The sequence below is a fragment of the Mastomys coucha genome, unplaced genomic scaffold (assembly GCF_008632895.1).
Source record: "Mastomys coucha isolate ucsf_1 unplaced genomic scaffold, UCSF_Mcou_1 pScaffold22, whole genome shotgun sequence".
Lineage (NCBI taxonomy): Eukaryota > Metazoa > Chordata > Mammalia > Rodentia > Muridae > Mastomys > Mastomys coucha.
Window position 1 is genome coordinate 65,480,195 of NW_022196905.1, and position 12,618 is coordinate 65,492,812.

General features: G+C 41.4%; 1 protein-coding gene across 3 annotated transcripts in view; it reads right to left on the minus strand.

The window, feature by feature from the left end:
- The window catches only part of Txk (TXK tyrosine kinase), a 56,632-nt gene that overhangs the window by 4,796 nt on the left and 39,218 nt on the right, over positions 1 to 12,618 (minus strand). For all 3 annotated transcript variants that reach the window (XM_031342614.1, XM_031342613.1, XM_031342615.1), the window contains exons 9-12: positions 11,721 to 11,795; positions 9,009 to 9,180; positions 6,231 to 6,447; positions 1,931 to 1,995 (exon numbers count right to left, since the gene is read on the minus strand). In XM_031342614.1, coding sequence (XP_031198474.1) covers positions 1,931 to 1,995; positions 6,231 to 6,447; positions 9,009 to 9,180; positions 11,721 to 11,795 — 529 coding nt within the window. The remainder of the gene's footprint in view (positions 1 to 1,930; positions 1,996 to 6,230; positions 6,448 to 9,008; positions 9,181 to 11,720; positions 11,796 to 12,618) is intronic.

Here is a 12,618-nt window from a genome sequence, read left to right on the forward strand (position 1 = left end):
TGATATGAAAACATCCAGTATATTATAATGTACACTTTGTACAGATTAGGAATAACTTTTCTTAAGGCTCATTTGCAGGAATATGAAACACATGGAAAAAGAAACAGCTGGCTTTGGCCTCTTGCATATACAATAATATTTTTAAGTTATTTATTATTGCTGTCTTCATACTCCCACTTTCCACCACATATTCTATCTCACTTCACTTTTAACCCCTCCTCTGTAAAGACGACTTAAGTGAGGTTGGAGAGATGGCTCAGGCTTTAAGAACGCTGGCTGCTTTAACAGAGGGCCCAGGTTCTGTTGCCAGCACCCACACAGTGGCTCGCAGCCATCTGTAACCCCAGTCCCAGGTAATCTGATGCCCTCTTCTGGCCTCTGCAGGCACTGCATGCATGTGGCGCACAGACATACGTTCAGGTGAAACCTCTACATACAGAAAATAAAAATAAAGTCTGAAGAAAAAAATGTTTTAAAGACTGTAATGCTGGGTGTACCGGTGCACACCTTTAATCTCAGCACTCGAGAGGCAGAAACAGGGTGGTTTCTGTGAGCTCTTGGCCTGTCTGGTCTACAGAGAGAGTTCCAGGATAGCCAGAGCTATATAAAGAGACCCTGTTTCAAAAGAAAAGACCGTGTAAGAGGAAAGAGAGGAGGGGAGCTCCCTTCCCACCAATTTAGAGAGTCTCTAGACTAGACTTTAGAGAAAAAAAGCTACATCTATTAACAAGATGCTTGGGAGGTGGAGGGACAGGTCCCCGAGTGAGAAAGTTCTTGTCCCCACGGGAGGTTGGTGGGACTAAAGAGCAGCACAGAACTGGTGCCCTCTACCTAAGTAAAGCCCCAGGAAAGGCAGGAGGACTCTGGAAAACAAATGGGTCTTGACATGCCTCAGTGAACCAGGCCTGTGTCAGCCCTGGGGAACTTTCTGGAAGAGTCTTCTATGTAGACATTCAGCAGCCACCTGTGCAAGTGGCCAGAACATAGAGAGAGTAGGGGGACAATGGCTGCAACAGGACCAGCCAGGCCACCTCCATGACAGTACCATGGTCCCATGAGACTTGGATTGCCCAAGAATGCAAAAGAACATCTGGAATTCATTAGGGTTAAATTTCTGGGGCTCTAACCAAAAGGAGAGCTCAAAATGTTAAAAAAAAAAAAATCCTTATATATATATATATATATATATATATATATGTGTGTGTGTGTGTGTGTGTGTGTGTGTGTGTGTGTGTGTGTGTGTGATTAGGTTTATCCCAGCAATGACTAAAACCAGCTTCCAAAAGTGCTTATACAGTGTCGGGTGTGGGGGGTGACCTAATCAAATACATTTCTCCCTTTCTCTTTCAAAAATGCACATTTATCATGAAAAATGCATTTACTTAATCTTTGATTAATATTTAATATTAATAATTAATATTTGAGTGGACTGAGAAATTCTTGTTTCCATTTCGAGATCTCCATAGCTGTATCAACAGCAACCTGAAAGAGGATGGCAAGAGTAGGCCACAGCAAACATCTCCCCACTCTTTCCCACCCCAGGTAGCACTAGCACCTGTCCTGAAATCCAAAGCAGTCTGAGCCATGCAACCACGTGACCACTTAGCCTGCACTGATACCTTCTCCACAGGACACTTTCCTCAGAGCAGGAAAAGTAAAAAGAGGTAATAGCAATTTCAGTTTGCAAGACTGAAAATGGAAGAGTTGGTTATTGAGATGGGGGGAGAGGGAGGGAGGAAGGTGCTTAATACAAAGAATTTATAGGGTACAAGGGAAGAACTGAGTCCTGTGAATTGTACTTCGACTTTTTACATGTGCTCACACACACACAAAAAAATGTTTTGTTTTGTTTTGTTTTGTTTTGTTTTGTTTAAAGCACAAAACTCTCTCTTACAAGCGAGCAAAGTAGACAGACAAAGGTGTCACATACCTCGCCATGCCGAAGTCTGAGATCTTTACTACACAGGCAGAACTGACCAAACAGTTCCTGGCAGCCTGGAGAAAGAAGAGAAGCATCAACCCCGGGTCCTTCTTCCACAAGTGTCTATTTTCATTTTCCTTAGTTTCTTTACATTACCTGTTTTCATGAGTGGCCACGTGAATTTTGTGATGATGTCCATTACTGATGTATATAATTTAATGTTCTACTTGTTTGTATGCCACAAAATGTAATGATTCTTCAATGTCACAAAATGGTAACAATTTTTAAAATTTAATCTTTTTCAACAGGTAGCCTTATAAATATGAGGATTAGTTTAATAGATGATAAGGTAAGTACTTGGCATAAAACATCTTAACATTTTAAAATTTAAGATAAAAGTCTGACATATCTGACAGATAAAACAGTTATGTTGTATCTTTGGGCTCTCCATTGGTTTAATAAGAATTAAGAAATTATATATTAAAACCTTTCAGTGAGTAGAGCAATTCCTACTGATAATTTTATATTTCTTTTTTAAATTTATTTTTATTTTATGTCTATGGGTGTTTATGACTGTGCAAGTCAAAAATAGGGTGTTGGATCCTCTGGAACTGGACTTACAGATAGTTCTGATCTGTCATGTGGCTGCTGGGAATCAAACCCAGGTTTCGAAGAGTAGCAACTATCCTTAACCACTGAGCCATCTCGCCTGAACTCCTCTACTTCATTTTTATCACGATGAACTAAATATTATGCAAAGCCAATCTGGCTGTAGTCAGAATAACTCATTGTCAGCATACTTCACAGAGGAGGTCCTCATCTTGACCAGCCTCATGTAGATGAACTATTTGGTAGACCTGTTCTCCTTTCAGTGAATTTGAGGTTCAAAGTCTCTGGTCACAAAAGCAACAAGCTTTAAAAGGGCGATCCAGAGGGGCCAGCTGGGAAGGTACTAGAAAGTACCGGCAGCTATCTCACATACAAACTACAGGTAAAGCACCCACTGGGGGCCACTGTATTTCATATACAGTGCAGTAGATAAAGTGGAATAATAAAGACTATTATCAATTGAGCGTATGGGTTAATCTAAGGGCAGGAGAACTTGTACGAAGCCACCTGGAGCAGACAGGATGCCTAGGACCATGGAACCACTGAGTTTTGATTCTGTTCCTTATCAGGGAAAGAAACCTTCATGGCCAAGAAAGCAAGTGAAGTAGATGGGAAACTGTGCCATCTTCTTTGTGCTGGGTAGTGGGGAATGTGCAGGCAGGGTCACTAAACAGTGATCACCATCAATGGTGGCAACAGCACTGCTGCATCCTCGTAGGACAATCACTATGGGGCAGCCACTGCTTTGGGTACTTGCACATATTGATTGATGCAGTTCTTCCAACAAATTGAAGAAGGTGATGTGTGGAAAACCACTTTCCTACTTAACTGGATCTTTCGGGACCACGGAGCTAGTAAGCAAAGGAAGGAAGACTCCAAGCTAAGCTGCAGTGGCTTACAACCTGGACGGCTACGTATGGAAGCCTCCCTTTTATCCCCAGACGTTCTGATTTAACTGGCCTGGTTATGATCTGGGCTTTGAAGCTTTTACTCAAAGCTCCCAGGGTGATGCTCACACACAGCAAAATTGAAGTTTGACAACTTTTCCTCTACAAGCCATGTTCTTTACACTGTTTTTTTTTTTTAAGATTTTATTTACTTTATGTATGTGAGTACACTGTAGCTGTCTTCAGACACAGCAGAAGAGAGCATTAGATTTCATTACAGATGGTTGTGAGCCACCATGTATGTGGTTGCTGGGACTTGAACTCAGGACCTCAGGAAGAAGAGTCAGTGCTCTTAACCGCTGAGCCATTTCTTCAGCCCTTAACACTGTTCTTATGGTTCCTGAGTATAGGATCTCAGGGCATTCTGGGCACAGGATTCATGTAGAAATGTAAGTGATTGAAGGTGCACTCATAAAGTCTCAGCAATATGCCTGCCCAAATGTAGGCTGAACAAGGATGGCACCAATGGAGTTGCCGAAGTGGATGGGAAAATACCCATGAGGCCTCAGCTCTGCAAACACAAAGAACTCTGGGCAACTGAGGAATGCTGGGAGAGAGAGATGGTCTTTCCCAGGGAAAAGCACACTAAGTGGTTATACCATGCCAAAGGGTCGTACACACATGCAAGTAATACATTGCTGTGTAACAGCTCCCTCCGAGACTAAAACTTTCCACCCTAAAGGAAGTTCCTTACACAGGAAGGTAAACAACAAAATAGCTTCAGGAAGTCCCTGAAACCGACCAGGTTCACTAGGCCCATTTCTGCCGGAGTAAGCAAGAATAAGTGAAAGCTGAGAGTCCCTCTCAGTTAAAGCTGAGTTGCAAAGAAGACTCGAGATCACACCAGATGTGTGGAAGAAGCAGAAACTAGCTGAGCCCCTGGAAGAAGTTCATACCAAGTGAGGCACCCAGAAAGGACACGCTCCAATCTGTTGAGCTGCCTGCAGGCTGTGCAGTGTGTTCCTGGTTACCAGTTTTGGGAGCTCTAACTCATGCTGGAGTGGGCCTTGGTAATGCAGCTGTCTTTGAGTTATTTCTGCTCCTATAAGTAGCCCATATCTCTATAAGTAATTCCCCCCAAAACTCATTGGTTCACCATATTGGACTTTGGTGGTATCCGTTCTTTGGGGCATCATGGATTCCCTATCTGGGGAGAGTAGACATGTGGGTAGCATCTCTGCAGGGAAAGTTTTGACACACACCAAGTACATGGATTGAGCAGGTTACATCTAGGAATATGTATGCATATACATATACATGCATACATACAGTAGCAATTAATGAAAAAGGAGGCCATGAATTTGAAGGAGAGCAGGGGGGTGGTATATGGGAAGGTTTGGAGAAAGGAAAGGAAAGGGAAGAGAGAAATGTAATTATATTATCTCAAAACTTTTTTATAAACTATAAAAAGAAATCTAAGTAATTAGCTAGTGTATGAAACTAAGTAATAAAGCCACGAATGTTCTGAATTTAAGGCAAGATAAGTCTGTTTCCCACGGTGTTCAGGAATCAGTGTAACTATGCCTCCGGCCTCACGCAGAGATCCTCCAGTCCCAAGGATGAGTGCTGTAACGTGATCACTCTGGGAAAAGAGAGGCCAAAAGCACGGTACTATTTCTAAGAGACTACATCAGAGATTTGTATAGAATTCTCACATTTTTCCTTTGCGTTAAACCGTGTGAGTGCCTTGAAGCCATGCGGAAGAACTGGCAATTAGTCTGGGGTAAGGGAGCCCATGTTCTGAATGTTACCGAACCACTGGGCATCTTTAGTCGCCATCATGAATGTCAACAATATTCCTGCAGTATTGTCAGAAACCACCTCCACACAGGGCAACTTCACCCCTGGGTAAGATTCACAGGGATTGTTCCTTCCCAGCTGTACCTCCGGCACCCAGATTGCTCAGCATATATGAAATACTTGGGACAAGTGTGACTATAGGTAAAAGGTCTGAGTTCACTTCCGGGTTCGAAAACCCTTGAAACCCCACCAATCTCTGAGCTCAGAATCCCACCAATCCCTTGCCTTGCCCCCACTCCCACCAATCCCTTGTCTTGCCCCAAACTCTGGACTTAAAATCCTTCCAATTCCCCATCCTGGTAATCATTACCCTAGAAAACTCCTCCCCCCCAAAAAACCCCATATAAAGCCCGCCTCCTGCTCAGCTCCCTGCCCATTCTCACTAGAGCAGAGGAAGCCACCCACCCTCTTGTATCTTTCCCAATACATCTCTCGGATGAGGTTTGTTTGCGCTGCGTGACTTTATGGCATTCCTTGGCTCCAGACTGCAGGCTAGCTTGCCCCTCGGAGCTGTAATACTTACAGTGACTATGGAGTTTGACATTGGTCGAAAGAAAAAAGGGTGAAAGGAGAAAGAAAACAAGGAAAAGAAATAAGGGAACGAGGAAGAGATGAGAGGAAAGATCATTGTAGTTATTTGGTTCATTAGGTAGTTAATTCGTGAAAGACATTTTAGAGCAATTTCCTACATGGTTACAGCGTTAACGGGCAATTAAAAATAAAGTTTCAGGGTTGGAAGATGTAAGTCAGTGATAGTACACAGGTTTAACATGTGCAGGGCCTTGGCTTTAAACCCCAGCATTGCAAAACAGACAAGAAAGTTACTTAACCTTTCACAATAAAATGCATGAATTAAAACAAGTTCTAAAATTAAGCCAAAGGCACATTCGTCAAAGTACCCAAATCAATCCCCATGCAGGTGCACACCGGAAGGTGATTTGCCTCGGACTCACCAGATCCCTGTGAATATAGCAGCTCCTCTCCAGGTACGCCATCCCTTCACATATGTCCTGACACATGCTCATAAGCAACGCCTTCTGAAGCTTGCCTTTTCTCTCCCTGAGATAGTCAAGCAGGCAGCCGTTCTCCATGAACTCCGTCACTATGTAGAGGGGCTTCTGTTGTATACACACCCCGTAAAGCTGAACTAACCTCGAATGTGACAGTTTCCTGTCGAAGAAACACACACACACACACACACACACACACCAGTGAACTGGATTGCTCTTGAATTTTAAAATAGTAAATTATCATTTTCATGTTTGAGATAAGATATACATCAATCCGACCACCGGGAGCACGTAGCATTTTCTTTCTACTATATGCACTGAAAATAATGGCCCCAGGAGTCTGAGCGTCCAAAGTCATCAGTACAGAACATCGCATGCCCTGCATCTGTCTGACTCGCAGCCGTCTCTTTTTCTTCTTCCTGCCCTGTGAGCTTTAGGATCCTTGTAATGGAGTTCCCCAGCTCAGGTCTTAAGAGTTTCTGCTCTTTGGATCCCATTTGTCCAAATTATATACAGCCTTTAGACAGAAAGATCTAGGCAGGCAACAGGGAGGGCAGAATAGACTGGTGGTTGTGAGGAAGAAAATGGAATTCTAAAGAGTAAAGCCATATCAAAGTAAACATTTAGAGAGAGCTGGAGTCTAAACATGATTCACCAGCATGAAACCCTGTTGTGTATTTGATAATCGCATGGAGTTTAAGTTTCCTATTAAAATATACTCATCATTTAAAAGACTATTTATTTAGTTGTATTTTATATGCATAGGTATTTTTGTCTGCACATATATCTGTGTACCGTGTACATGCTACAGTATGGAGGCCAGAAGAGGGCTTCCAATGTCGAACTGTAGTTACAAATAGTTGTTAACCACCACATGGGCACTGGGATTCAACCTGGATGTTCTGCAAGAGCAGCTGATACCCATAACAGATGAGCAATCTCTCCAGCCCCAATACTTACTCCTCCTTTTTTTTTGGCAATCCAGGCTTCAAACTTCCCCCATCCCCAATTATATTATTCAATGTCTAAATGCCTTTTAGGTCACCATGAAAACTTCAAATTAATGTTTTACAATTTTAAAAGTTCAGTTGGTCAGAAATGCTGTGAGAAGTACCTTAGAAATGTTCTTTTTATCAACCATAAAAACAAAGTGAGATAGAAAGAGAGACAGAGAGAAGGGGGAGGTATACATTGGACATACTCTGATTTATCCTTCAAGTCCATAAGCTTACGTCCAGCTAAGGAATGCAGTTTGCGTGTGTGCAGAGTAATGTCAGGACAGCAAATCTCAGAAGGAAACATTTTCAAGCTTTAGAGAAACCTGAGACCGTATAACTTCGTGGAAGTATTTGAGAACTGAAACATCACAAAGCATTCACTCACTGGGGCAACTGTCAAAATGTATCTGAGATAAGACAGATGTAAGGCAAAAGCAGGTAAATAAACCCTCACATGTGGTCCAGTTGAACAAACAGGACAAAAACTTCACGCAGGCAGAGAAGCGTGTGAGTAGAAATGTGTGTTCCTGTTCCTCTACTTTTACTTTCTTTACACATGTATCAGTCCCTGGTTAGAGACATGTCACGACTCACTATAGGTCAGTTGGTAGATGCATTTCATTCTTTTAAAGTATTTTCAAAAGTTTTTCAGCCTTTCTTGTAAGGTTCCTGAGCTCCCGTGTCTTCCCTTGGGAGAGCATCCTGAGACACGGGAGGCAGGGACAGCTCCTGATATCCTTCTCTAACTCTTCTCTCTCGGTAACAGAATCAAGTTTCATGGTTCTTGGTATCATCTTTGGGGATCATTCTCAAATTCATGCCCTCCACCCTGACCTCTCTCCTGAACTCTAGCCTCATGCATTTACCTGACTACTTTGTCATCTTTAATCTTCTAATAGGCTTTCTCCAATTCAACAACGCCACATACACCCACGAGCCCACGCTCGCACCTCGAGCTCCCTGCACAACTATTAGCCAGCTACACTAGAGAAAATCCTCTTCCTAGCAATTACTAACTGTTTTTGTTACCCTGTGGAGGGGGCTCGTGACTCTTACAAATTCCTTGACTCCTGAATCATGTAAGTTTTATCAGCTTCGCAAGTCTTAAGAGCAGCGGGGAACATTCTGGTCCCAAGAAAATAGCTTTACTGGCTACAAATGTAAATACATCTACACGTTGTCCTGCAGTGAGTCATGACCCGTCTCTAACCAGGGACCGATACGTGTGTAGAGAAAGTAACATGACAGGAAGCAGGGACACACTTCTCTACTCACACGCGTCTCTGCCTGTGAGAAGTTTTTCTTCTATTCGCTCAACTGTTCATCGTCGGAAATCCTGATTCCTGAGTTCCCAACCAGGGTCGTCTCATTCAAGAATCCCCTCAGCTAGCATTTAATCAGCACCTACCACTGAGGTGAACATAATATTCTTTCCCTGTCTTTCTCATTGGCCATTTCATTAACTCACACCAGGATCCAAGGTCAGAAGTACCATTCTAACCGACCTTATAGGTTAAAGAACTCTGGAGACTTGAGGGTGACATAGTTCATGCATGCCACGCAAAAGTTAAGTAATTTGCCTGGGTAACACAAATGGTAACACTCTGCTTGGGCAGAGTTGTAACCCAGTTGCAGGTGTGTCTGATTCCAAAGTCCAGGTTCTTTCTGTCCAAGACCCCGAGGGGCGGGGCCACGTGTACGTGGGTCAGGGCCTCGTACTTACATCATCACCTTGGCTTCCTCGATGAAATCTTCTTCAGACATGGAACCTTCATTGATGGCCTTGATGGCGACCCGGATATGTGCTCTCCATTCTCCTAAGTGGACTACCCCAAACTGACCACTTCCGATCTCCTTGACAAAAGCCAACTCTGACGGATCTATCTCCCACTTTTCTAGAAAGGCAAGTGACTCGTGTTAAAAATGAAGAAAGAATGGTTAAAAGAGAGCAAGAGAGAGAGAGAGAGAGAGAGAGAGAGAGAGATTTCAGAATTATCCAGTTCTAGCTCCTTGTTTTACAGAGATGTTAAAGATATCCAGGTAAGATCTGTTACTTAATATACAATCAAAGACATCAAGGGTTAAAAGATTTGCCTGCTTGGAGACAAGAATATATAGCACTGAGACTATCAAAACATTATATTAAACATATCCATGTACTTTTCTAAACAAAACTAGTTGAGGGATATAAGATGTGGATGCTCCCAGCCTAGTTTTGTTATAGTGCTAAAGTTAAGGGTATTGCCTTTTCCTGGGGTACTTCCTCTTCCTATTTCAGTTCCTCCTACCATTCTCATTCCTCTGCTAAACACCCTTCCTGCCTTGCATAGCCCCTCCTTAGGTCTAATCATCTACTACATAATTGTATACATATCCATTGCCAGGCTGTTAACTAACACATATCCAAACAGGTGTTTGATGTGAAATTTGTGTTGTGTATTTCTCATTTCTCATAAGCAAGCTGGGGGGGGGGGGATTGTTTTTAAAATAATGCCCTTGAAACTATGAAAGCTTAACTTTTTTAGCACCTACTTTCCCTACAGCAACACCGCCATCTGCTGGAACTTTAGGATAATGCACTTAGCAGAATTATTAATAATAAGTCTTGGGAAGTAGTCCCCAACCCAGTAGTGAAATGCTGCTGTAAAAGTGACAGGAGAAATGGATTTATGACCTTGACAGTGGCACAGAATTTCTTGATAGAATATCATCACAAAGGAAAATAGTAATAAATTATGATTCATAATTTTGTCTGGTCATCTGGAGGGATGACTCTGTGGTTAAGAGCACTTGCCGCTCCTGCAGAAGACCAGAGTTCAATCTCCAGCACCCACACGCTGACTCAAAACCATTCTTAGCTCCATTTCAAAGAAACCCAACTCCCTCCCTCTTCTGGCTTCTGTAGGCATGGAACATGCATGAAGTGCTGCTACACACATGCAGACAAAACACTCATACATATAAAATAAAGATGAATCTTTAAAAGAAAAGTAAAGAATAAACCAACTAGAAAAAGCATAGAATCTAATTTAAAGGGCAAAGATGATGAGAATTTGATCATAAAGGGGAATATCTAAATGACCGCTACACCTACTAATAGGTGGCCAAAATAACTAACCATGAGGGATCAAAATTAAGCCATAAAGCAATACCATCAACTACTTACCAGGACGTCTAAAAGAAAGTTTTGGCAAAGGTGAAAGAGTAGAGTTGACATTCCTATACATTGATAGGGATGGAATTTAGTATAGATTCTTTGGAAAATTGATTCTGTCTAGTAAATCTCAAACATTGTGACTAGCCTTGACACAACAAAACTTCTCTAAACTATACATACAGCAGGGCATAGATGAATATTTATCATCTTAACCATAAATGAGAGCTTCCATAACAATAGTATTTGTAAGAGCTAAGCATGAGGGACAATGAAGGCTGTGTAAAGAGGCCTAATAATGTAGCCCTATGTCCCAATGAAAATAAGCTGGCCACACCCAACACAGTAGATGAAATTCAAAAGAGTCGTGAGAACAGGAAGAGGCCAGACACAAGGATGTGTAGTTTCTCATTTGATTACCTAAAGTGCTCAAAATTTGGCAAAAAGAAACAAAAACAAAAACAAAGAAACAAAACTCACTATGCAATAGGTGTGGCTTATGCATTATTCTGTTCAAACAATGTTGAACTTTTTCTAAGAAATTAAAGAGCATACTAGTCAACTACATTGCTAATTATGTAAGTTCTTACACACAGCAATGATAGATGGACCCATAGCACCCTGAAATCACCCTTCCAACTTTCTTAAACTGAGACACTGAATCATAGTCATATTTACCCAATATAATTCTCATTGTTCCTTGTTTTTTCCCCAGTATAATCTGAGTCCTACTAATGAGAGGAATTGAAGGGAACAGCATTTTCAACAAGTCAGAAAAAAGCAAGATTCCCCTGATTGACATTTAGCCTCACAGATGTGTAAATATCACACCTGCGCAAAAGTGATTTGAATCTGAGGGTAGCAATTCCGTTTGAACAAAGGTGAAGTGGAGCCGCTCAACAGCTCTTTTTGGTAGGTTCTCCTGAAAAGCAATAATTTCCCAGCAACCCTTGTAACCAGAAAACAACAGCCTCAACATCCAGAGAATAGTAGTTATTTATCAAAATGGGAGGATGACAGGTTCTCATAGGCACGGTGAAATGCGGAGTTAAACCAAAACATTGCTACTGACTTCACATTCCCCTGGGTGATAGAGTATTTAAACATCTCCAGCAAGAGAGTCATATTTTTAAAGAAAACACATGCAGATAGACCTTTCAAACGAACTGAGAATGTAAAGAATCTTTGGGGTGGTTCCTGGATGGATGGGTGGATGGATGGATGGATGGATGGATGGATGGATGGATGGATGGATTCCCTCAGCACATGTGTGTACTTTACCATAGCTAAAACCAGATGTGGCTGGTAAACAGCTGCCTAGGAGCCCAATGGGATAGCGGAGACGGGACATGAGACCTGAGGAAAAAGAAAAATGAGCATATCAAACTCAGTTACTAGTTACAGAAGGAAGAAGTAGGTGTACTAAAAGGTAGGACTTGCATTTAAATAATTAAGTGTAACAATTCTGTGGGTCATTATAGTTTTCTATTCTCCACTTAAAAACATCTTCACAATAGATACTCACTGTACACACAAAGTTAACAAAAAGTTCTCTCACAAAATCTCAGTGTGCACAGATGAATTATTATCACTTTGGGAAAACTTCCCTTGAATATTTGGAAGCACGTATATATACATACATTGTACAAAAAATATAAAAGTTTTAATAAAACTTTTTCCTATCAACCATGTAGTTTATACATATACTCGGTACTATAAATAGACCCCAAAATGTTTCTGAGATTTTGCTATTATAAAATATACTATATTTTCTTGAACATAGGTTTATATTAGTCTTCCAAAGTTTCTTCTTATAAAATGGATTCTTAATCATATTATTTGCAAAAGTGTTAACCATCAAATTGAATATCCTTTGAAAATAGATTTTTGTGGGATTCTTTTGTTCTGTTTTGGTTTTGTTCTGCTTTGTTTGACAGTGTCATAGTAGAATGAATAAGACTTCATATGATTGGGTCAACATGAAGAAAGTTCTAGGCAACCAATTTGAATTTATCAATAAACATCCATGATTTATTTTCTCAGCTGCCACTAACTGAAAGTCTGTCCACATCATGTTCTATCTTGATCTTAGGAGATAGGGATGAAGGAGGTGCTGATGGCCTCTGCTCTCAAGGACCCCACCATCCACATCATGTTCTATCTTGATCTTAGGAGACAG